This window comes from Neomonachus schauinslandi, chromosome 7, assembly GCF_002201575.2.
Source record: "Neomonachus schauinslandi chromosome 7, ASM220157v2, whole genome shotgun sequence".
NCBI classification, from domain to species: Eukaryota; Metazoa; Chordata; class Mammalia; order Carnivora; family Phocidae; genus Neomonachus; species Neomonachus schauinslandi.
In genome coordinates, this window is record NC_058409.1 from 31,879,177 (window position 1) to 31,905,810 (window position 26,634).

General features: G+C 40.1%; 1 protein-coding gene across 1 annotated transcript in view; it reads right to left on the reverse strand.

Annotated features, from left to right (window-relative positions):
- Positions 1-26,634, reverse strand: part of DIAPH1 (diaphanous related formin 1) — a 96,076-nt gene that overhangs the window by 16,037 nt on the left and 53,405 nt on the right. Inside the window, exon 19 of the mRNA XM_044916728.1 lies at positions 1,874-1,972. Within this exon, the coding sequence (XP_044772663.1) occupies positions 1,874-1,972 (99 nt within the window). The remainder of the gene's footprint in view (positions 1-1,873; positions 1,973-26,634) is intronic.

The following is a 26,634-nucleotide window of genomic DNA, read 5'->3' on the forward strand; positions in this document are numbered from 1 at the left end:
TGATTTACACAGGGACTATCACTCATTCTCCTGATTAAAGTCCTTTTAATAAATTCCAAGGCCTTCAGGATATCACAGATATTTCTTAGCCTAAGCCTGTCAGAATTCTTGATAATGTAGCTTCTATCTATTTCTTGAAAGCTTCTCCCGCCACTCCTCTCCCACATACGGCCTTTACAGTTTTCCGACCACACTGTGTCATACTCTGTGCGTCTGCGCCTTCATATGTGCTGATCCCGCTGCCTGAAACAAGCCAGCCCTCAGCCTTCACTTCACTCCTGACTCATCATTCTTTCAAATCCATGTAAGCAGTACCTCCTTTTGAGTGACATGCTCCCTCCAGTACTGCCCGCACTTGATTTAGATGCCCCTTTCCCGGGGCTCTCATCCGCATCCTAGCTCATCTCTATCACAGCACTTCGTCTGTGTGGTTCCCATTATTTACTTGTCTGTTTGCACCAGACACATGCTTCATGAGGACAGGGACTGTGTCTTACTCAGCTTAGTGTCCCTAGCACATAAGAGGCACTTAATAATTTCTGAATCACTAAATTACATCTCCTAGGCCATCCTCCCCTAAACAAATCTCATTCTCTTTGTGAATTCTGTTTTCTGTATTGTTATCACCCAACTAGAAAGAACCATGTACTACCCACAGTCTTCTATCACTTTCTAAAATAGGAGTTACTCATGTTTTCTGTTCCCAGAGATAATCTTGAGAAAAGGAACCATGGCACATTACTTTTGGTCTCCATAAAAAGACTTACCCACAGACAACATTTAGTAGTATTTGTTGTCAGTGATCTAGGACTATACAGCAAAGAATAATGTAAGGGCTTGGGCGCCTGGGTGGCTCAGTTGGTTAAGCGACTGCCTTCGGCTCAGGTCATGATCCTGGAGTCCCTGGATCGAGTCCCGCATCGGGCTCCCTGCTCAGCAGGGAGTCTGCTTCTCCCTCTGACCCTCCCCCCTCTCATGTGCTTGCTCTCTCTCATTCTCTCTCAAATAAATAAATAAAATCTTAAAAAAAAAAAAAAGAATAATGTAAGGGCTTACTGTTCTCATGATATCCCTGATTTTACTTATGGGTAATTGTAATTGTTTCCTTGTGTGACCTCGGCTGAGTCACAACATCTAAACTTTAATCTTCTCATTTGGAGAAATGGGGACAAGAGTCACATTGCAAGACTGTGAGTGGGTTTTATGGAATATGTACTCTTTCATCTCTGGAACACATGTCTCATACGAGCCCAAGAGAGACTGCAACATGGCAGAACCTCAAATATTTGTTGAGCAAATATTTAAATCTCTATTACTCAGCATAAAGGAGATCAACAGCCAAACAAACAAACAAAAAATGAACATTCATCCTGATCATCAAATAAGTACCACCTATACCAACTTTGCAGAGGAGTTTATGATCCTAGTTTGAGAAGTGCAGGATTTATATTATTTATTCTAAGCCACAAAAGTGTTTTAGATTTAAGTGAAGTCAAGCCAGTGCCTGCATTTAAAAGAAGTACTTAAGAGAAAGTTAGAAAGAAGGAAATGCACAGTGACTAGAATATTCTGCAGATGCAATGGAAACAGTAAGGGTTTTGAAATAAAAAAAAAAAAATCCAAGGTTCCAATCCCATACCTGCCTCTCACCACCTACGGCACTGGGCAAATTCCTAAAACTCTTAACCGCTGTTAGTATCTAGTTTTATGGTAAGGAAATAATCTTGCAGTGCTACTGAGGAATTAAACAAGATACTGGAAGTTCACTATCCAATGCCTGGCATACATTAGGAACTCAACAAATCCAGAGACCCTGGATCTACCAAAATTAAGCTTTTAAAAGACAAATAGTTGGGATCAGAGAGTTACTCACAGAGATTCTGGGCCGTCTTTGAATCCAACACCTTTAACTCTTTTACTTTTTTCTTTTGCACAGATTTCTTTTCTTCTCCACCTTCCTGATCCTTCTTAGCTAGTAAGGGAAAGATGAGAAAAGCATGATTATGGACAAGCCACATTCAGGCCTTACTGAACTACTATACCAGCCTGGAATGCCTCCTCACTTCCTATTAACAATGGTTTCCCTCTTGTATTCCTTCTCTTTAACCGGCCACCCTTCTATTATTGACCCCCACCCTCAACTATAGTCAACATCTCATTCTCATTTCTTTAATTATCAATAATGCTTTCCCAACCACATCCTATCATTTGCTTGCAGATCCTTCTCTGAAGGACCAGAGAGTAAATATTTCAGGTTTTACAGACTGTATGATCGGTCTCAACTGCTCAACTCTGCCACTGTAGCGTAAGAGCAGCAAAGACAATACTGGTGGTCAGCCTGAGGGATGTAGTTTGCCAACCTGTTACTAGAGCCTTCCACCATCTTATCCTTTTGTGCCTATTAAAAATCCTATTTTCTTTCAAGCTCCATCTTGAACAGTTCTCTATAAAATTTTTTTTTTAAATATTTATTTTAGAGAGAGAGCAAGAGAGTGTGCGTGTGTGTGCATGTGCAAGCGGGGTGAGGGGCAAAGGGAGAGAATCTTCAAGCAGACGCCCCCCTGAGCCTGACATGGGACTGAGCCACCCAGGTGCCCATACTGTTTAAATTTTAAACCACATAAAAAGTATTATCTGGTACAAATAAATAAGAAATAAAGCAAACAAAAAAGAAAGTTACATGGCAAAAAGTGCCAAGAACTATTAAAAACACTCATCCTTTAGTGGGTCAGTCCCAACTCGCAGGAAAATGCTAAATACATGAAGATTAGTTACTTATATAAACACTTACTGAGTACCTATTATTGAGTATCTTTATGTGCCAGGTTATTCTGGGCACTGTGAATACAACAGTGAACGAAACAGAGGGGCACCTGGGTGGCTCAGTCACCTGAGTGTCCGACTCTTGGTTTTGGCTCAGGTCATGATCTCAGGACCCTGGGATCAAGCCCCGAGTCAGGCTCCAAGCTCAAGGCAGAGTCCGCCTGTCCCCCTCCCTGCCCTCCCGCTCTTGTGTTCTCTTTCAAATAAATAAATAATATCTTTAAAAAAACAAAACAGTGAACAAAACAGAGAAAGATTCCTGCCTCCATGGAACTCATATTCTAATCAAGAGAAACGACAATCAGTTAATACATAAAATACCATATTAGCTAGTCATAGTTCTGTGAAAAGAAAATGAAGTAGGGAAGAAACGGGGACCTAATGGGCGATGGATTATACCTTTAGGGGGATGAGGGAAAGTCTTAGAATGTGACTTTTGAGAAAAGACCTTTTAGAAAGTGAGAGCACAAGCCAAATGAGTATCTACAGGGAGAGGGGGATGCATTTCGGGCAGAGGGAATGACAAATACAAAGGCCTGAGAAAGGAGCATGCCCAGTGAGCTCAAAGAAAAAGCAAAAAAGTCATTATGGCTGCACGGAGTGAGGGGGAGGTCAGGAAAAGTCAGAGAGGTACTAAAGACAGATCATATAACAAAATGGAAATTATGGGTGGTCAGATAAAAATGGAGAATTAAAACATCCAGACTGTAGGGCGCCTGGGTGGCTCAGTTGGTTAAGCGACTGCCTTCGGCTCAGGTCATGATCCTGGAGTCCCTGGATCGAGTCCCGCATCGGGCTCCCTGCTCGGCGGGGAGCCTGCTTCTCCCTCTGACCCTGCCCCCTCTCATGTGCTCTCTCTCTCTCATTCTCTCTGTCTCAAATAAAAAAAAAAAAAAAAATCTTTAAAAAAAACAAACAAACAAAAAAAACATCCAGACTGTATTACAAAAACTTAGAAAAGGGGAAGGAGAAAAGTTAAAAGTAAAGCTCTCATTTTATACAGGCAAAATACAATGATATGTATTCATTACTGATGTTGAGAAACAGAAAAAATAGACAACTTTTTTGCTTCGCAATAAGATAAAAATAAATATAAGGTACAGATACAAGAAAGACAGGGATGAAAAGGTAAGTCCCTTTTTGTGGAAGATGTAACTCCATATAGCAATTCACAACCACCACCAGACTAATGAACTACCAGAACTAGTAACTCAGGAGGGCTACGGAGAAAAGACAATCATCTGTGGAGAGGCTGCTTTTAGACCACAGGCTGGAGCGATGGAGTGGAGACAAGGGCCTACAGCGACCTGCTGACTGAATACAGACAGGTCCATCACACGACCCACCTCAAAATAGCCACGGACCAAGGGGCTACTAAGAACCAGACACAGTTACCAAAAAAGGGAAAATTCCGTATGCCGCCATACCTCCTCACCTTCCCTCTTTAAGAACGGTGCGCACCCACTGCCCCATAGCAGACAGCCTCTCCTCTGTGCCCCTGCCAGGTGCTCCCTCGCAGTACGTTTGATAAACTTCTCTCACCTCTGTTCTGCCTCCAGTGAGTCCTTTCACCACCGTACCCAGCTTCTACCTGATCCTTGCCCTATTTGAGAACCCCCCTCCAATCGAGACAGACACCACAATATGGATTTCTCAGCTCTACCAAAATGGAGTAGCCCCCTGTAGAGGAAATACAATTGTTATTTAAAAACCGGGGAGGGTAAAGGGACCTAAATGAAAATAAAATTCCTATGCTTACTTGAACTGGTAAAACGTCAGTATCATCAGGGCACCTGGGTCGTCTGCTTTTGGCTCATATCATGATCCCAGAGTCCTGGGATCGAGCCCTGTGTCAGGCTTCCCTGCTTAGCAGGGAGCCTGCTTTTCCTTCTCCCCGGTTTGTGCGCACGCACTCTCTAATAAATAAATAAATAAATAAAATCTTAAAAAAAAAAAACACACCAATAGATTTAAAGGATTGAAATCAGAGCATGTTCTCTAACCATAATGGAATCAAACAACAAATCAATAACCAAAAGAGAACAGGAAAATATCCAAAAATATGGAAGCCAAAGAACCACTTCTAAGTAATTTGTGAGTCAAAGAGGAAGTCTCAGAAAATTTTAAGATACACAGAACTGAATGAAAATGAAAGTAAAATACATCAAAATGTATGGGATGCAGCTACAGCAGTGCTGACAGTGAAACTGACAGCACCAAGTTTACATTAGAAAATTAGAAAGATCAAGTCAGTAGTCCAATTTTCTATCTCAAGGAACTAGAAAAAGAAGAGCAAAACAAATCCAAAGCAAGCAGAAGGAAGGAAATAAAGAATTTAAGAGCAGAAATCAATAAAAATGAAAACAATAGAGAAAATCCAATGACTCAAAAAGCTGCTTTAAAGAAAATCGATAAAATAGACTCCACCAAAAAATTGCTAGAACTAATTCATGAATTCAGTCACAGGATATAAAATCAACACGCAAAAATCTGTTGCATTTCTATACACCAATAACGAAGCAGCAGAAAAAGAAATCAAGGAATCAATCCCTTTTGCAATTGCTCCAAAAACAGTTAGGATACCTAGCAATAAACCTAACTAAAGAGGTAAAAGATCTATACTCTGAAAACTACCTTATGAAAGAAATTGAAGAGGACACAAAGAAATGGAAAAACATCCCATGATCATGGATCTGAAAAACAAACATTGTTAAAATGTCTGTACTACCCAAAGCAATCTACACGTTTAATGCAATCCTTATCAAAACACCACTAGTTATGGGCGCCTGGGTGGCTCAGTTGGTTAAGCGACTGCCTTCGGCTCAGGTCATGATCCTGGAGTCCCAGGATCGAGTCCCGCATCGGGCTCCCTGCTCAGCGGGGAGTCTGCTTCTCCCTCTGACCCTCCTCCCTCTCATGCTCTCTGTCTCTCATTCTCTCTCTCTCAAATAAATAAATAAAATCTTAAAAAAAAAATTTAAAAAAAAAAAAAAACCACTAGTTTTTTTTTTTAAGATTTTATTTATTTATTTATTTGACAGACACAGCGAGAGAGGGAACACAAACAGAAGGAGTGGGAGAGGGAGAAGCAGGCTTCCCGCTGAGCAAGGAGCCCGATGTGGGACTCGATCCCAGGACCCTGGGATCATGACCTGACCCGAAGGCAGACGCTTAATGACTGAGCCACCCAGGAGCCCCAAAATACCAGCAGCATTTTTCACAGAGCTAGGAAAACAATCCTAAAATTTGTATGGAACCACACAAGACCCCAAAGAGCCAAAGCAATCCTGAAAAAGAAAAACAAAACCAGAGGCATCACAAGTCCGGATTTCAAGCTATACTGCAAAGCTGTAATCATTGAGACAAAAAGAGACACGCAGATCACTGGTACAGAATAGAAAGCCCAGACATGGACCTAAAACTATATGGTCAACTCATCTTTGACAAAGCAGGAAAGAATATCCAATGGAAAAAAGACAGTCTCTGCAACAAATGGTGTTGGAAAAACTGGACAAAAATCCCTGGGTAAGTCTGGGCTGTGGCCCAGAGAACTGTCGACCATAGTATCTGCTCCCTTTCTACAATGTGGAGTTTTTGTCCTGGGAAATGAGGGTGCAAGTAGGGACCACATTTCCTAGCCCATCTTGCATCTGAGAGGTGACCATATGATGTAAGAGCAGAGTGATGTATACTGATTCTAAGCCAGGAATTATTTTTGTAATACAAATTAAAATTTATTTCTTGCTTTAAGGGTTAATCTTATGTTATGTGAATTACATCTCAAAACATACATACATATAAATACATACAACAGACCAGAGATGGAAAACCTAAAACTATTAACTTCTAGAGGAAATCAGAATAATCTTCCCAACTTTGGGGTAGGCAAAGATTCTTTTTTTTTTAAGATTTTATTTATTTATTTGACAGAGAGAGACACAGCGAGAGAGGGAACACAAGTAGCGGGAGTGGGAGAGGGAGAAGCAGGCTTCCCTGCTGAGCAGGGAGCCCGATGTGGGACTCGATCCCAGGACCCTGGGATCATGACCTGAGCCGAAGGCAGACACTTAACGACTGAGCCACCCAGGAGCCCCTAGGGGGGTAGGCAAAGATTCTTAAAAACAAACCATGCGGTAGGCAGAATCTTAAATTGGCCCCCCTCTTAGTGCACACACCCTCTATAACCCTTCTCCTTGCTGTCCTTGAAGAAGCAAACTACCAGGTTGTGGAGAAGGCCATGTGGCAGGAAATAATGAGCAGCCTCTAGAAGCTGATAACAGCCCTTAGTTGATGACCAGCAAGAAAACAGTTATCTATGTCCTACAGTTACAAGGAACTGGATTCAGCCAAATAGCACATAAGCCTGGAAGAGGACACTGAGCTCCAGAAAGCAAGGAAGTCCGCCAGAACATTGATTTCAGTTTGATATGTTTGGTGTGACCCTCAGCAGAGGATCCAGCTAACATGGATTCCAGACCCATGGAAACTGCGGGATAATAAATTTAAGTTTGTTTTAAGTTTGTGGCAATTTGTTACAAAGCAACAGAAAATAATACAAAACATAAAAGAAAAAATTGATAAAGCAGACTTCATCAAAATTAAAAACTTCTGTTCTTTCAAAGGTACCATTAAGGAACAAAATAAGTCTTGGGAAAAAATACTTACAAAACACAGATCTTGATAAAGGACTAGTATCCACAACATATAAAAAAATTCTCATTATTCAATCCTAAGAAAACAACCCAATTTTTTTTTAATGGGTAAAAGATTTGGACAGATACTTCACCAAAAAAGTTATACAGGTTTAAGTAAGCACAGGAAAAGATGCTCACCATCATTATTAGGAATATGTACTAGGAATTAATTTAATTAGAAATTAAAACTACAATGCCTAAGGGGGTGCCTGGCAGGCTCAAGTCGGTAAAGCATGCGACTCCTGATCTTGGGGTGGCTCAGTCTGAGCCCCATGCTGGATGTAGAGATTACTTAAAAAAATAAAATTTAAAACAACAACAACAACAAAAACCCCTGCAATGCCTAACCCACTAGAGTCACTAAAAAAAAAACAAAACTGACGTAACTAAGCGCTGGTAAGTATGCAAAGCATCTGCTGGTGGAAATGAAAAAAAAAAAAATGGCTCTCCCTTTGGAGAACAGTTTGACAGTTTCTTATACAGTTAAACATACATTAGTAACATAGGACACATCGATCCCATTCCTAGGTATTTGCTGAAGAAAAATGAAAACATATATCCAGACAAAATCTTGCATGTAAATGTTTCTACTGGCTTTACTCTTAACCATCCCAAACTGGATTCAACCCAAATGTCCATCAACCAGTAAATGGATATAATGGAATACTACTCAGCAATAAAGAGGAATATCTCTATATGCAACAACATGGAAAAATCTCACATGCATTATGCTAGGTGAAAGAATCTAGGCTTAAAAGGATACTTAATGTTTGATTCCATTTATTAGGACTATTCTGGAAAAGATAAAACTGCAGACAGACATCAGAGCAGTGGCTGCCAGGGCCTCGCAGTGAGGAAAGGGGATAGACAAATGGGAAGGAGTGAACTTTTTGGAGTGATGAAAATATTCTCTATCTTGAGTGTGGTCGTTAGATGGCTGTATACATTTGTCAAAATCCACAGAACTGTACATATACAAAGGGTAAATTTTACTATATGCATCCTGTACCTCAATAAACCTGTCTATCTGAACAAATTATATCATTAAGGCCAATAAAGTACAGTAGTATAAAGCTACAATAATTGTAACAGAGTGACAGTCAAAGAACATTTGAGGTGAGTAAAGAACTAGAAATAGACATGAAACATCTAGCATATGCCAAAGTAGAAACTCAATGAAAAAAGGATGGTCTGATCCAGAAGTTGATATACCTTTTTCTTAAGTGACTGGAAAGTAAATACTTGAGGCTCTGTGCACCATAGTTTCTTTCAATTACTCAACTCTGCTAGTGTAATATGAAAGAAGACACAGATAATGTCATCAAATGGGCATAGCTGTGTTCAAATAAAACTTTATTAACAAAAATGGGTTGAGTATAGTCTGCTGACTTCTGGTCTAACCAACAGTGCTGGAGCAACTGGCTCCCCACTAACTTTATGCTGCTCACAAAAATAAATTCCAGACGTATTAAACACTGAATGTTAAAAATAGAAAAACAGTATAATTTTGAACAAAAACTTTTCTAAGAATAACATAAAATCAAGATGATATAAAGACTGGTTTCATTACATAACATTTTCATTTTTCAATGTGGTGAAAATAACCATGTAAAATATGAAAAGAAATGAGAACTTCCATTTCCAATAATGATGCCAAGTCTCCTATGAAAAACATCTAAAAATGCTGGTATAGTGTTTAAAAAACCACCTTGAAAACATGGAAGAAGTGATAAGATGGTGATGAACTGCTCCAGAAAGAACCACAACACTGGCACACTGTCCCAATACGTATTTGACAGTTTTGTGTAGCAAGGGTGGACTGGGATCAAGGTTCAGTTTCTACCTAATGTGGGGAGTCTCATATAACTCTCTCCTCAGTAGCTGGGAATCCAAAAGGCTACATCCATCCTGAGTAAAGGTGAACAACAGGTTCACAGTTGAAAGCCCTTTAGAAAGCCTACATTCTACGAACAGGGTGAATAAATGCAGAGAGAAAAATATTAAAAATAATGAAAACAAGTATCACATACATACAACACATAAAATGGAGGGCTAAATGTGATATTCACTGGCACTGAACTTGAAAGCAAAAGAGTGCCCAAAAAGGAGCGCCTGGGGCCACAGTCAGTTAAGCAGCTATGTTTGGCTCAAATCATGATCTCAGGGTCCTGGGATCAAGCCCATCATCCAGGGAGCCTGCTTTCCCCTCTCCCTCTGCCCCTACCCCTGCTGTGCGCATGTGTTCTCTCTCTCTCAAATAAATAAATAAAATCTTAAAAAAAAAAGTGCCCAAAAAAAGACAAAAAAAAAAGATGGAATAATTGAAGGAAAAATAGCTGTGAATTTTCCAAAAGTGATGAAGGATTTCAACACAAAGAATGAAGAAGCTCAGAGAATCCCCAAGAATAATACAAGAACCACATCATGGCACACCATCACAGTAAAACTGCTAAAAATCAGAGTAAAAAAAATTCTCAGAGTAGCAGGGGGTAGAACAGAATTACCTTCAAATGAACTACAGTAACACTGACAGTGCAGTTGTCTTAACAAAAAAGGGAAAACAAAAAATATCCTTCAAAAACATTGGCAAAATAAAAACAGTGTTTATTACCAGGAGACCTGAACTAATAAATATTAAGGGAAGTAATTATTCAGGCAGAAGATGAAAAATTATTACAAAAGTAAATATAGAAATATACGTTGGGATGAGGAACACCAGAAAAGTGTTTCTAAGTGAATACTGATATTACAAAATAATAGTAAAAATGCTTATAGGTCTAAAACATGTAGAATTAAAATATATGACATCAATGACTCAAAAAGAAGATACGTTGTAAATAGAGTTAAAATGATGTGAAGTTCTTAGCATTATCTGGAAGGTGGAAAAAGTTTTAATTTGTATTAGATTGTAATAAATCAAGGATGTAGGTGTAATTTCTAAGGTACCTGTAAAAAGACAGTAAAAAAATGTATAACTAAAAATAGGGTATATGTGAAATTTTTTTTTTTTTAAAGATTTTATTTATTTATTTGAGAGAGAGAATGAGAGAGAGAACAAGAGCGGGGAGTGGGAGAGGGAGAAGCAGACTCCCTGCTGAGCAGGGAGCCCGATGCGGGACTCGATCCCGGGACTCCAGGATCATGACCTGAGCCGAAGGCAGTCGCTTAACCAACTGAGCCACCCAGGCACCCGGGTATATGTGAAATTTAATAAAGTTCTAAATCAATCTGTAAGAAGATAACAGAAAAAGACAAAGTGGAAAAAAATCAAAACAAATAGCAATATGGTATATATTAATTCAAATGAATTAAATACTTTGCAATGAAAGACTAAGATCATCAGACTGGATTTACAAAACATACACACTAAATAAGTGCTGCTTAGAAGGGACACACTTCAAATAAAGACGTGAATGTTAAGGGTAAAGAGTGGAAAAAAATATACTAAACAAAAGAAAGCTGTTGCAGTTATATTAATATCAAATAAAAATTTCTTCTCTAATAATGCTACTGGCTTGAACACACATTTAATAATGATAAAGGGTCAATCCACAAGGAAGACAATTCTAAATCTAAATACATGCAATAATTTAGTTTCAAAATATATAAAGCAAAAACTGACTAAACCAAAAGAAAAAAGGGTAATTCTATAACCACTGTGGAAGAATTAACACCTTTTGTATAGAAACTAATAAAACAAGCAGACAAAAACTTGCAAAGTATATAGAAAATGTGAACACATACAAACGACCTAATGGCTATATTAAAACAATGCATCCAACAAAGAAAAACTACACCTTTTTTTTCATATGTACACACAGCACATGTACCAAATTCACCACATGCTGCTCAACAAATTTCAAAGGATAGAAATCATTCAAAGTATGTTCTTTGACCACAACTTGGAAATCAGTAAAAAAGATAACTAGAAAATCCCCAACTATTTCATATCGAATAAATATCCAAATAACTCAGAAGTTAGGTAAGAAATCACTATAGAAATTAGAAAACCTTTTGAACAGAATGAAATCAGCTTATAACAGAATAGATGGAATAGAAAGTGCAAAATAAAATGGCAGATTGAAACCTAAGTATTTCAGTAATTATGTTAAATGTAAATGGATTATATGCTCTAGTTAAAACCAATACTGTCAACTGGAGTGAAAAAAGAAAAAAAATAGTCCGAGTATATGCTGTTTTATGAAGGAAACATCTAGAATTAAGAATAGAGAAAAGATGGGGGTGCCTGGGTGGCTCAGTCGGTTAAGTGCCTGGCTTTGGCTCAGATCATGATCCCAGGGTCCTGGGATAGAGCCCCGCGTCGGTCTCCTTGCCCAGTGGAGAGCCTGCTTCTCCCTCTGCCCGCCACTCCCCCTGCTTGTGCTCTCTCTCTCTCACTCCCTCTCTCAAATAAATATTTAAAAAAAATTTTTTTTTAAGATTTTATTTATTTATTTGAGAGAGAGAGAGAATGAGAGACAGAGAGCACGAGAGGGAAGAGGGTCAGAGGGAGAAGCAGACCCCCCGCTGAGCAGGGAGCCCGATGTGGGACTCGATCCCGGGACTCCAGGATCATGACCTGAGACGAAGGCACTCGCTTAACCAACTGAGCCACCCAGGCACCACTCAAATAAATAAAATCTTTAAGAAAAAAAAAAATAATAGAGAAATGATGAAAGTATAAAGTTACACTAGGCAAGTTCTCAAGTTTGGGGGCGCCTGGGTGGCTCAGGCGTCTGCCTTTGGCTCAGGTTGTGATCTTCAGGTCCTGGGGTCGAGCTCCATGTTGGGCTCCCTGCTCAGTGGGGAGTCTGCTTCTCCCTCTCCCTCTGCCCCCCACCCCCACCCCGCTCATGCTCTCTCTCTCAAATAAATAAATAAAATCTTAAAAAAAAAAAAAAGTTGATGAAGTTCCATCAATTTTAGCAAAACAGTCTTTCAGGCAACAAAAATAATACAGAACATAAATAAGGACACATTACAATGAAAGTTTTAGTTTTTCAGATAAATGTAAGAATTTTGAATTTCTATGTACCCAGTAACATTATACATTTATATATTAAAATATATAAAGCAAAAAAAATGAATAATCTGAAACTAATCATGAGGACACATTAGACAAACCCAAACTGAGGGACATTCTACAATCACAGGTATGTACTCTTCAAAAATGTCAAGGCTGACTCAAATAAATTGGAAGAATTAATATGGTTAAAATGCACATACTACCCAAAGCAATCTACAGATTCAATGCAATTTCTATCAAAATACTAACAGTATTTTTCACAAGTAGAATCGATAATCCTAAAATCTGTATGAAGCCACAAAAGACCCCAAATAGCCAAAGCAATTTTCAGAAAGAAGAACGAAGCTGGAGGTATCACAATCCCAGATTTCAAGATATAGTACAAAGCTATAATAATTAAAACAGTATAGTATTGAAACAAAATTAGATGCATTGATCAGTGGAACACAACAGAGAGCCCAGAATTAAACACATGTTTATAGGGTAAATTAATCTACAACAAAGGAGGCAAGAATATACAATGGTGAAAAGACAGTCTCATCAATAAATGATGCTGGGAAAGCTGGACAGCCACATGCAAAAGAATGAAACTGGACCAATTTCTGAACACCAGACACAAAAATAAACTGGATTAAAGACCTAAATGTGGGGGGCGCCTGGGTGGCTCAGTCGGTTAAGTGTCTGACTTCAGCTCAGGGTGTCTGCTTGTCCCTCAGCCCCTCCCCCTGGCTCGTGCTCTCCCTCCCCCCAACTCTCAAATAAATAAAATCTTTAAAAAAAAAAAAAAGAATGAGATTTTGTCATCTGTGACAACATGTATGGATCTAGAGGGTATTATGCTAAGTGAAATAAGTCAGAGAACGATAAATACCTTTTCATTACACTTATATGTAGAATCTAAAAAACGAACAAACAAAAAGCACAAAGAGACTCATAAATGCAGAAAACTGATGGCTGCAAAGGGGAGGAGGGTGGAAGGATGGGCAAAATGGGTGAAAGACAATGGGAGGTACAGGCCTCCAGTTTGGGAGTAAGTCACGAGGACGAAAGGTACGGTACAGGGAATATCGTCAATGATGCTTTAACAGCCTTGTACAGTGACAGAGGATAGCTACACTTCTGGTGAGCCTAACTGTTGAGTCAGGGATTCACTATGTTGTACAACTAACAGTAATGTAACACTGTGTGTCAATTAGACTTCAATTAAAAAAAAAAAAAAAGGAAAGAAATGAAAGCACGTGTAAAGAATTAAAAGTATGGTGACCAAAAAACTGTCTAGGTCATGGAAGATAAGGACTGAGGAACAGTAATGAGAAGGCTGACTCCATTTTTTGTTGTTTCGTGGACAGCTACTAAGCCTCGCCTCTCCCCTTGTGCCCCGCATATCGGTGCTGGCAGCAGATTAACAAGGACGCAAAGTACTGCACCTGTGCCGGAACTCTCACCCTGGCTCCACATCCTAACCTCAGTAAAAACCCAGGCCAATCTCCTTTTCTTGCCCCGTCAACCATTTCAAACCTGCTTGAGAGGACTGCCCTGCTCTTCCCAGAGACCTCCATTAGTCCATTAGTTAAGTTAATCTTTTCATACCCTCTTCGTGTGTGTAGGGTTATCATTAATTTTGACATTCAAACCCAATTTTGAGCAGGGGTCCATCTGCCTTTGCAGGTGACTATAACAGAAATTACTTCCAATTAAAGAAGACTACAGAACAACTGAATATAATGCATGATCCAGGATTTTTTCTGTAAAAGACATAATTGTAACAACTGGTATAATCTGAAGGTCAAATTAGATAATAGGATTATATTAATATGGATTTCCTAATTTTGATATATTTACTGTAGCTATGGACCTGTTACTAGGAAACCTACACCAAAGGTTAGAGACCTAATGCCTGTAACTTACCCTCAAATCTTCAGAAAAAAATGATACACATACACACATACATGCACTTACTCCAAAAAATGATACACATATACATACACACATTATATAGGCAAATGTGGTAATATGTTAACATCTCAGGAATGTGATGAAGTATGTACAGGAAATTTTTTGTATTATTCTAGCAACTTTTCCATAACTCTGAAATTGTCGATACAAAAAGCTTTTCAAAAAGATGGGGCACCTGACTGGCTCAGTCAGTAGAGCATGCAACTCTTAATCTCAGGGTGGTCAGTTCAAGCCCCACACTGGGCATGAAGCCTACTTCAAACAAACAAAAGAATAAAAAAGACAAAAAGGAAGTAAAACTGACAGAATTGCAATGCTAAATCCACAAAGTGGCATGTTTTAAACCATTTCTGTCAGTAACTGATGAAACAAGCCAACAAAAAGGATACAGAAAATGTATTTATTTTTAAAGATTTTTAAAGTAATTTCTCCACTGAAATGTGGGGCTCAAAACCACAACCCCGAGATCAAGAGTCACATACTCCCCTGACTGAGACAGCCAGGTGTCCCAAGAATACAGAAAATTTAAATAATACAATTAACAAAAAGGAACTAATGAAAATATAGAGAACACTTCATGAAACTGAAGAACACATACATGCTTTTTAAGTGCATACAGAATATTTATAATATTTAATATTCAGAGCCATAAAGGAAAACTCAACAAATTTTTTTTTTAAGATTTTATTTATTATTTATTTGAGAGGGAGAAAGAGCGAGCAAGAAAGCACAAGCAGGGGAAGCGGCAGAGGGAGAGGGAGAAGCTGGTTTCCCGCTGAGCAGGGAGCCCAATGTCAGCTGCATCCCTGGACCCCGGGATCATGACCTGAGCTGAAGGCAGACATCTAACCAACTGAGCCACCCTGGTGCCCCTCTACAAATTTTTAAAGACTGAAATTACAAGAGCACTGACCAAAATGCCGTTAGTTAGAAATTAATAAGAAATTCAAAAAATCCTGAAAACTCACTGTGGTAGAGAATAACGGCTTCCCAAAGAAATCCACAACCTAATTCCTAGAACCTATGAATAACAACCTTGCATATAAAAGGTACAAGGCAGGTATCATCAAGGTAAGTATACTGAGAGTAGAGGATTATTCAAGATTATTTGGATGGACCCAATGTAAAATTACAAGGATCCTTATAAGAGGGAGGGAGGAAGGTCGCAGTTAGAGAAGAGATGTGATGACAGAAGCAGGGGAGCGGGGCACAAGAACATTCATTATCATCGCTTCATTCAACAACACTGGCTGGACTTTTGAACCAGTGTAGTAATAAGGAAAGAAAAGGAAACAAGAATTCTAAGGATTAGAAAGAAAGAATTAACACTCTCATTTGTTTTTCTTAAGTATCAAAGTAGAGCAATTTATTCAAGACACTGAGCATAACACACTCATTTGAAGAAGGTAATTGTCAATATAAAAAAATCCAAAAGGACCTATAAATTATGAGCAAGCAAAAAATAAAATTAAAATTATATAAAAATATGAAGTATCTAGGAATAAATTTAAGAAAAGCTGTACAAGACCTCTATGGACAAACTATATAACATTAATGAAAAACATTAAAAATAAGTGAGTGAACACAGATTTATAGATTCATAGATTAAAAGACTTGATAATGTTAAGATGTGAATTATTCTCAGATTGATTTATAGAGTCAGTAGAATAAAAATCCTAACAGGTTTCTCTTTTTAAGTTGCTAAGTGGTTTCTAAAATTTATATGGAAATACAAGGGGCCAAAGGTAGGACATTCGTAAAAAAGCAGCAAAAGACAGGTGATACCAATACATTTTATAAAACTATAAAAACCAAGATCATGTCCTATTGGCACCAGGATAGACAAAATGATCAAGAGCAAAGAGTACAGTCCAGAAGAGCACTTGAGAGAACAGACTGGGCATGTCAGATGACTGGGAAAAGGACAGACTTCACAACAGATAGGACTGGAATTAAGTGTCACATGAAAAAACTAAGCTGCATCCATAGGCAAATAGATCAATTACAAATCAATTAAAAAGCTCAATGTGAAAGGCAAAACTATAATGACCGAAGGATTTCTTACACAGACACAATATGCATTAGCCATAAAGAAAAAGCATGATAAATCTAAGCACTTTACATAAGGAACTAGTCAACGAGACACTAAAAAAAAGTGCAAAGAGGCCGCAGAGTCAGATATGTTTGTGATACACCTAAGAGACAAAGAATTAATGTCTAGAATATATAAGGCATTCCTTTTATTTGAAATATGTCCATTTTGGGGCGCCTGGGTGGCTCAGTTGGTTGGGCAACTGCCTTCGGCTCAGGTCATGGTCCTGGAGTCCCGGGATCGAGTCCTGCATCGGGCTCCCTGCTCAGCGGGGGGTCTGCTTCTCCCTCTGACCCTCCTCCCTCTCATGCTCTCTGTCTCTCATTCTCTCTAATAAATAAATAAAATCTTTAAAAAAAAAAAAAAAAGAAATATGTCCATTTTGCAACCCTCATGAACTAACAGGTCTATGCACTGAGAACTGTGATGGCTGCTAACATCACAGAAGGGATGACGAGACATTATATGTCATCTGAAGAGGAACCTAACATCTATGATGAAGAAGTCTTGGCAAAAGACAAATGGAGCCTGATTCTGATTAAGCTTCTAGATCCATCTTACCCATTTACAGCAAATATAGGGGACAGAAACATATGAACTACACTATGGGAATAAAATCACAAAAATCCGTATTATGAGAAACTTCACAGGACAAATAATACAGTTCTTACAACAAATGAATTTCAAGAAAAATAAAGAAAAAAGGGAGAAAGGTAGAGATAAAGAGAGACAAAGACATTTAAAAACACAGGCAAAACTAAACTATAGTGTTCAGAAATATAAATTTAGGTGATTAAAAAAAAAGTGATTCCCAGTCAAGATAACTGTTTCTCTTAGTAGGGAAGGGGCACATAGAGGTTCCTAGGATCCCCCCTGGAAAGTGTGTATCTCCAGACATGTGGCATTTACAAGGGCATTCACCTTATAATAATTCCCTAAGTTGTACATCTGTTTTATGTAGCTTTCTGTATTTGTCTTATATTTAACAATAAAAAGTGTAAACATTAAAATACCTAAACAGTAGATAATGACAATTTGGAGGAAAGGAAAGGGAAGGGTAGTAGTATCAACATCCTCACTTTCCTAACAGAGGCAAAAGATAAAATCTTCAACTTATAAATCAAGAAAAAGAGGCAAAAGCGTATTATTTCAATTATTACTATACAACACAGAATGACTGTCAGTGAGACTGAAAAACTTTTAAAAAGAGGAGGGTTTAGTTATTTTAGATAAGAAATGAAGGCATGGCCCAGTTATGGTGGGGCTGGAGGTAGAAAGCAATCGATGGATTTGAGAATTACCTCATAAACAGAAACAAACATGCTTGGCGTAAACAAATATGAACTCTAGTTAGTAGATGTGAGTTGCACAGTGGTATGAGTTAGCAGTTCTGAAGGTACTTAATGTGTATTGCAGGAGTGAGCAAACCAGTAAATATGCTGTGGATGAAGGAGCCAGATAAAAGAAATCTGTGGTGCGAGAAGTCACAACAGTGGTTACTCTGGGCCAGGGTGGAAGGAGTAAGGAATCAGCTAAAACCTGAAAGGGGTACAAGGAATTTCTAGGTCTCAAGTAATGTTCTGTTTCTTGATCTGGGTGTTCACTACATGGATATAAACTTCACTTTGAATTTTGTAAAAATTCACTAACCCTACACATATGATTTGCATACTTCAAATAAATAAATAAGAAAAGTGATATATATACACCCCTCTGATGACAACCAAATAAATGCTATATATATAGTATAGGCAAAGACTACAAGCAAGCTTGGACAAAACTAAAATTGTATGATGTGTTAGCGTAGTTACATTATCTAACATGTAAATTTAAAAATGTCACCCACCAGCGAACTGTGAGACAGGTAGGACAGGAATGAGTCTGGATACCACCTATATTTTAACATCCTTAGACAAATGACCCTGGTTCAGCTTTCACACTGGGTAGGTAGGTTGAGGGAGACCCACTGACAACCAGCAGTAAAGATAAAAAGTCAAGGGGTGCCCGGATGGCTTGGTCAGTAGAGTACACAACTCCTGATCTTGGGGTCATGAGCTTGAGGCTTATGTTGGGCACAGAGATTACTTAAAAAATTTTAAAAATTAAGATTAAAAAAATTAAAATGTAGAGTTGATAGGATACTCCCATTAGCAGCCTTCCCACCCCTGTTGCTGGAATGGTGCATTGATTCAGTATACAAATATTATAGCACTCAACATATAAACTTACCAATGCTTGGGTTCCAGCTCTCATTTTTGCCAGAGCAAGGATGGGAAGCCCAGAACAAAGGCCTCATACCATGTCTCACGCTAAAAGGGACATCAAGAGCTGAGTAATTTCACTTTGTAGAACTGTATGAAACTCATACACGATAAAAACGTGAGTACATACAGCACACCTTAGCAGAGAGGGAAGGAGAATCTTATCGGCAAATGATTGTGCCTCTCCGCTGACAAGAGCAGAAAAGAAACCCTTATCACTCAGCCGACTCTTCAAAGAGCATGTCAGTGCCAGCGTCCACGACTCTATAGCAGCGGCAACCCTGACCTCTTTAGCAGATTCTAAGCACTTGTGCTAATGGGCACAGCAGCTTCCGAACTAGGCGCATAGCCAACCTAGTCTCTAAGGACCAAACTTGCCGAGTGCCCTGCCAGCCTTGCCAAGAAGTTAGACCCTGCAACTTCCCTTCTGTAACCTCTGCTCTCCCCCAGAGCAAGGGAGCAGACTGCCTGCTGCAGCTGTGGTAAGTGCGGCACTGACCTAATTCAGAAGGGAGAGAAAGAGCATCAAGCAAAAGCTTTCACCTCCTCATATAAATCAGACTCAAAGACAATCCTCAAAAAGTCATGGGGCAGAGTAGGGAGGTGACAGTGCTGAAGCCATGGAAGAATTTTCACATGTGCCTGTCCCCAACACGGCACAGGATTTTTCTTTCTGTAAGACAGTCTATGAAGTACTGCTAACCCTTTAGGTCTGGTCAGGGAGAAAGGCGGCCACTGAAGAAAAAGGAAAGTGATTGGGAGATAAAGCTGAGGAGCTGAAATCACCCTAGGGATATAAGCTATCACACAGCTGAGAAATCCGGTATCCCAAAGCTTAAAAGTGCTCCTTTAATTCCTAGGAAAGAGCATGGTCCACTCTGTTGAGAGCAGTCTGCCGTGAATTTTCTTAAGACTTTGGGTCACAAGCTATCCTGTCACAAGAAATAAGCTACTCCCCTAAGTAAGATATTCCAGCCCTTTCTCTGAAGGTTGCAGGGCATTCCCCCTTCAGCGCCTCCCCCATCACTTCTGGAGGACCTCCTGAAGATGGGAAGCTGTGCAATGTGGAAAGAAGTCTGGCTCTGTACTTTCCCAGTCCCAACCTGAGGGATCCTCCCTCTTTCCTAAGAAATCAGGCCTATAAACAAATTGCAAGATAAAAAAATTAAGAGACAGCACAAGCTGGAGAGGGAAACTACAGAGACATCAACCAATTGTAATGCATGGACTTTATCTGGTTCTGATTCAGATTAATAAACTATAAAAACAACAACAAACAAACAAACCTGTAAGACAGAAACAGTGAGTGGGTATCTGATGATGTTTAAGAACTTTTTAGATGTGACAAAGGTAATATAATTCTTTTTTTTTTAAGTACTCATTTTTCGATATACATTCTGAACTACTTACTTAAGGATTAAATGATATAACTAATTAGGATACAGTTTAAATAACTGGTATAGCAAAGAGAAGGCTGATGTGGATAGATAAAACAAGATGAGCCATGAGTTTTTAAATTGGATGATGGGGTGCTGGGGTGGTTCAGTTAGTTAAGCATCTGACTTCAGCTCAGGTCATAATCTCGCAGTCCTGGGATCAAACCCCAAGTCGGGCTCCCCACCGAGCGGGGAATGAGCTTCTCCCTCTCCCTCTGCTGCTCCCCCTGCTTATGCACACTCTCTCTCAAATAAAATCTTTAAAAAAGGGGGGCGCCTGGGTGGCTCAGTCGTTAAGTGTCTGCCTTCGGCTCAGGTCATGATCCCAGGGTCCTGGGATCAAGCCCCGCACTGGGCTCCCTGCTCAGCGGGAAGCCAGCTTCTCTCTCTCCCACTCCCCCTGCTTGTGTTCCCTCTCTCGCTATGTCTCTGTCAAATAAATAAATAAAATCTTTAAAAAAAAAAAAAAATCTTAAAAAAAAAACCAAAAACAAATTGGGAGATGGAGATCATTTTCATATTCTTCTCTTCACATATACATGTGTGTATGTATTTATGTATTACATATGCTTTTTTTTTTTTTTTTTTACCTTTTCAAAAATAAATGTTTTGTATGTGCTTCTTTTTTTAAGTCAGACTGCTTCCCTGGGATGATTAGGACGTCAGATTCTTCTGAGATAACCGAGTGAAAAGGGTACCTATTTCTCTTAGCTGATCCTATAAATGAGAAAACCACTCTCAACATCTCTGTAAGAAAAAACCAACCTAAACTCAGGTTTAGATTCTTGAAGAGGGAGAAGGGATGCAACGCCTGCTGTCTCAAAAGCCAGCACCCCGTCACAGTTGGGCGTCCCATAGCCAGACAGCACTCATTCTTGGCTCAGAGGGCGGGAACTTGCTACATCTGGGGCTCAGAATGCAGGCAGCCTGCAGCAAGGTTAAGTCCCTGATGAACAAGTGCTGAGTAAAGGAGTCTGTTGGCTACGTCTTGGCCTGCCTCACTCCTCCCTCAGTCGGGCTCCTCCCTGGCCCAATTCTTTTTTTTTTTTCCTGCGTCACAAACACAAAATGGAGTTAGCTAAGAGCAAAAACAATCTATCTAAAATGGCTGAATGCAGTAGGGAGTGCCAGGCAATAAAGTGAAGGGAAAGGGCACCCCCTGCTGTCCAACAGAAGGACCCTATTTTTCTTTCTTCACTATTTTTGCATGTTAAAAGAATCCACCCTACAGAGTCCAAGCTAATTTTGTCATGAATCTTGATTCTTACGTTGAATTCTACAATTTAAGCAGACTGAGGCATAAGAAGGGAAGATAATTTCTAGTCTCTGAAGATAAAGAGTCAAGGCACCAAGTCAGTGGCCTGAGTCCCAGTGACCACTGAGTTCCAGATCATAAGGGCCCCCAGAACAGAAGGGAGGGCCTACTACGTAGCACAGTATTCCCCAACTGCAGTAATGAGCTAATGCCCCCCACCCCCCAGGCCCACAGCTGAAGCCATCACTTCCCCAGGACTTCCTGTTGCAGACTTCTCTCAATGAAGATCACAAACAGGAAATGGAGGAGAAGGGCATTGCCTGACACCCTGGAAATGAAGTTCTTAAGAACTGCAGGTGGGAGTGAGTAAGTGAGCTAGGAAAGAGGACTTTGGGAAAATACTGCTGAGAACGCAGCCTGACTCTAAAGCCTGCAGGGCTTTAAGATTCTGCAGGACTGAAAGGTTCAGGCTGAGTATACAGCCACTCCACCTAACCTTCCTTCTCGTTCACTGACTCAGGACCACACGCTACTTGCTCGGCCTGAGATGAAACCTGAGGCGTTTGTCCCTATTCTACAGGGAACGCCCTCCATAATCTCATGCTACACGTCCCTTGAGTAACCCAAGTACTTTATGACTAAAAGAGAACACATGAGAAAAGTGGAGAAAGTGGAAACATGCCGAGAAATCCGTGGATCCAAGTCAGCAGCACCTTCCACTCACTTACATGAGGCAGCACAAATGTGTGAGCTTATCCAACATCCATGAAGAGAGATCAAGAGTACATACAATGTATGTGAGCACAGAACCACAATAGGAAGTTAAAAAAAAAAAAAAGTGGGACTCTGGTACCAGTGTAGTTCTGATATAATACGGCCTTTGGGGAAGAGGCCTAGATCTGCCTAGCTTATCTAAAAGATCCGAACACTTATTAGTAAGATCCCCAGGAAATAACAAAGTTTCTGTGAGGGTAACATAGCTACGACATCACCAAGTCCTCCCAGCATACAATAAGCCATGTCCATTAAGCTCTATATGAGCTCTCTGATTCTGAGGAAAGGACAAAACAAGAGGTCCCTACCATGTCCTAATTTAAGAAAGTGCCCATGTGGAGGATTTCTACTTTATATTCCCCACAGCTATAATATACATGAGAGAAAAATTCAGCACCTCAAAGCCATTTGTAGGTATACACCATAGCAGGGAAAACCAGATTCTTATCATTGACCTCCTGGCCAAACAAATGCCCATCTACTAAGTCCCACAGAACTAGGCAACCACGGATGTGCAAGCTTTAAGGAGAGATGGATAAACCCGAAGGACAAGAACAAAGCTGGACTGATTTCGAAAGTACAAAAACCAAGTGCTACGAGTTAGGAAGAAGGGAGCAAATAGAGTCTGAAAGGGTGGCACAAAAGCAGTATTAGAAATCTGGGCACTTCTCAAAACATGTGATCACTCAGACAAGTCACTGAGTTTCTTATCCTTTCCCGGCACACCCAGGAAGGTGACTCAGTACAGGAGTGCTCAGGAAGAGATCAGCTTCAGGAACGTGGGTGAGGGTGGACTGGAAGGACAGACAGGGGACAGTAAGGCTAGAGGACAGGAGAAAAGGCAGCAAAAGAAGGCACTAGGCATAAAACCTTTGCCTTTCTTTAAAGATATAAATAAGATCCACATATTGCAACTGGCTGACATTTTAAAATTCTCTTTTAACCTGTATGTTCATCTCATTTTCCCCCTGGAGATTTATTTGTTGAAAAACTTAGGACTGGTCACTGTGGAAATGCAGAGTGCTGGCCCAGTACTGCAAGAGTCCCTAGAAGTAGGCACCTCTGAACACGCCTGCCTTCGTGCCACTCCCTTCCCCTAAATGCTAGATTCTGAACCTAACAGATCTGGGATCAAATTCTGGCTTGGTACTTTCTTGCTATGAGATCTAAATAAACAAAGGACTTATTAATTCTGTACTTTCAATTTCTCAGTTATAAATGAAGATACCACCTATTAGGCAGCACTGTTCCTATGATTGGAAAGAACAAATAATGACCTCCTACCACTCACAGCATCTGACATCAAACAGGTATTCTTGAATCAGACTGAGAAGGAGAAATACCTTCATCTTTTTCTAGGTGCTTGGAACAGTTTTAATCTTTGCTGTGTCTCACCTAAATCGCGAGTAAACTGCACATTTCTAAGCTATTTTCAGTAACAAAGGATCCTAGAAACACCCTCCGTTTCAGTCAGGGTCCTCGGAGGGAAAGTAACAGGGTAAGAGCCTAACAAAGAGAACAGATGGAATAAATACCCAGCCCCCAGCCTGAGTCTGCAATGGCAGCAGCTGGTTTTCTTCGTCATACTGCTGTTTTTTTCCCCTTCTTTGTTCCTAACGTGGAAGCCAGGAAAGGGTGGGGAAAGAGGAGGGAGAAGGGGTGGGGAGGAGGGCAGGATCATCATCCTGTTACTGAAAGTCACCTGATACTCTCCTCCAATCCCTAGTTTCTGACCTCACAATCTGGAACCTGAGCCAAAATAGCTCAACTGCGCACACCCCGTGGCTGAAAAGAAGAATGCAGAGTTAAGAATGCAAGCAGAGTAGGAATGCAAGCAGAAGAGGAAAAGAGGGTGAGGAAAGGGAGTCATTCTTCTTTGAAGGATTTCAGCAGTTTTTCTTTCCAAGAGGAAATTTAAACACACACATATCTTATATTCTAATCGAACAGATAACGAAAGGAACAATCACTGACTCTAAGAACAGAGTTGGGATTACCATAGGATCAGGAAGGAAAGATTCCATCCCATATTGCATACATACGGTTACCAAAGTCCTTCTCTTGTATAACTGGGGTTCCCTCACCCAAGGATGCTGAGAGAAGAACAAATAGCTTTTTAAATTGGAATCTGATTTTTCAAAGACAAGCAGGCTAGGATCATTATGAGGAGTGAAGTATAGATGCTGTCACCTGCTCTCTAGAACTGGAATATTAGCATTCTGCTTTGTAAACATTCATTTCTTAGGTCCAAGCACTTCTCTAAAAGCCCCTTTTTGAAGCATCCTGGCCAATGGCAAACTTTCTTCTTAACCGTTTGTTCTTCCCATTAAAAAAATAAGATGACAGCGGCACCTGGATGGCTTAGTCAGTTAAGTGTCTGCCTTCAGTTCAGGTCATGATCCCAGGGTCCTGGGATTGAGCCCCAGGTAAGGCTCCCTGCTCAGTGGGGAGTATGCTTCTCCCTCTCCCTCTGCCATTCTCCTTGCTTGTGCTCTCTGGCTCTATCTCTCTGTCAAATAAATAAATAAAAATCTTAAAAAAAACAAAACAGTAAGACGACCACATTATAGAGAAACTGAAGGAAAAGAAATCTAGCACCCTAACAAATTCTGTTAGAGTATTCTGGTATATTCCCTTCCAATCTTTTACTTCTGCACTTTTTCTGTAAAACACAATTGCCATGAGGGTTGTACATAATAGTATCCTGCTTTTCCTGCCTAACACTCTTATCCTCAGCATTCTTCAAAAATGCTCTGAAGTCGATGTGCCAGAATTCTAAAACAGAACAGTTACAGTGTACTAAGTTCTACAGCAATTATCTCCAGAACAAAAACTGAGAAGAAAAAAATGAGGTAGGTCACCCCTTTCCTTCAAAGACCATATCCCTCTATGAAGTAGCATCCCTATGCTAGTGATACAAACCTCTGCTCCTGCTTGGGAATATAATGCCCCAGAAGCAGGCCAGGTGTCCAGAAGGGCCCAGAGCAGAACATTTCAAGTCTCTCTTCTCAACACCACCATGGCTGGAAGGCTCCAGTAGGAATTGCCATACATTTAGAGTTGGTATATTCAATCATTTATTACATAAGAGAGTTTGCAGGGAAAACAAGGAGAAGAAGAGGATACACAGGCATGCTAAGTTGCTGCAGCTAGCGTTTCAAAAAAGGGACATTATTTCATTACCATATTTTTGGTTTCATCTTAGTCTTCCTTAGAAAAGTGATGCACGCTTATTGAAAAATTTAGGATTTTTTTTTTCATGAGGAAGATCTCTATGTACTGATATGAAAAATCCCCATGACATAGAAGGTACAGAACAATACAGATAGTATGTTACCTTTTGGTAAGGGGAGGGAGGATACGAATCTCTATCAGTATTTGCTTACAATTGAGTTTTTTAAAAAACATTAAAAGCGGGGCGCCTGGGTGGCTCAGTCGGTTAAAGCACCTGCCTTCGGCTCGGGTCATGATCCTGGGGTCCTGGGATCGAGTCCTGCATCAGGCTCCCTGCTCCACGGGGAGCCTGCTTCTCCCTCTTCCTCTGCCCCTCCACCCGCTTGTGCTCTCTCTCTTTCTCTCAAATAAATAAAATCTTAAAACAAAACATTAAAAGCATAATCAAGAAACAAAAACAATGACCTCTAAGGGTGGGGGGGTGCGCTGGGATGGGTTAACACTATGGTGGCAATAGCGTTCTTTATACCATCTTGACTTTTCAACTACCAGATTACCTATGCAGAAAAACAGGTAACAGAGAAGCAAAAAAGCCCAGAGGAATCACCTTGTGGTGGAGACATGCTCCCATATTTACAGAAAAGTTAAGTTCAAATCCAACAATTTCTGAAGCATATAAGGGATGCTGAGAATAGTGCTGTTCCCTTGAGGCAGCTGCTTTGGGCTCCAGTAAGTAGCAGCCTGAGAGCACTGGATCACTCACTCTCCTGCTTATCCCAAAGCCCAGCTCTGCTCTTGACATTGCCTAGAGATCCCATCTCCTCCTCCATACATCTCCGATCCCTACTCTGCATAGTGAGGGACTAACTGAACAAGAACAAGAGTTACATCTGCACAGCTGAAGCCCCTTTATGATTTGGACATCCTGATCTCACACAACTCCATCTTTGTTGTACAACTCGAGAGATCTCCCATCATCTGCCCTCCACCCATCCTCTCCAGCCTCATCAGTCTCTAAGTGGTTCCCAGCTACTTCACAGACTCCAGAGAACTTCTTCAGAACATCCTTCGAAGATGCCTAACGAGACCTGGCCAAGAAGATGGCAAAAGAAGAATTTTGTAAAAAAACAAGTGCCCCTCAAG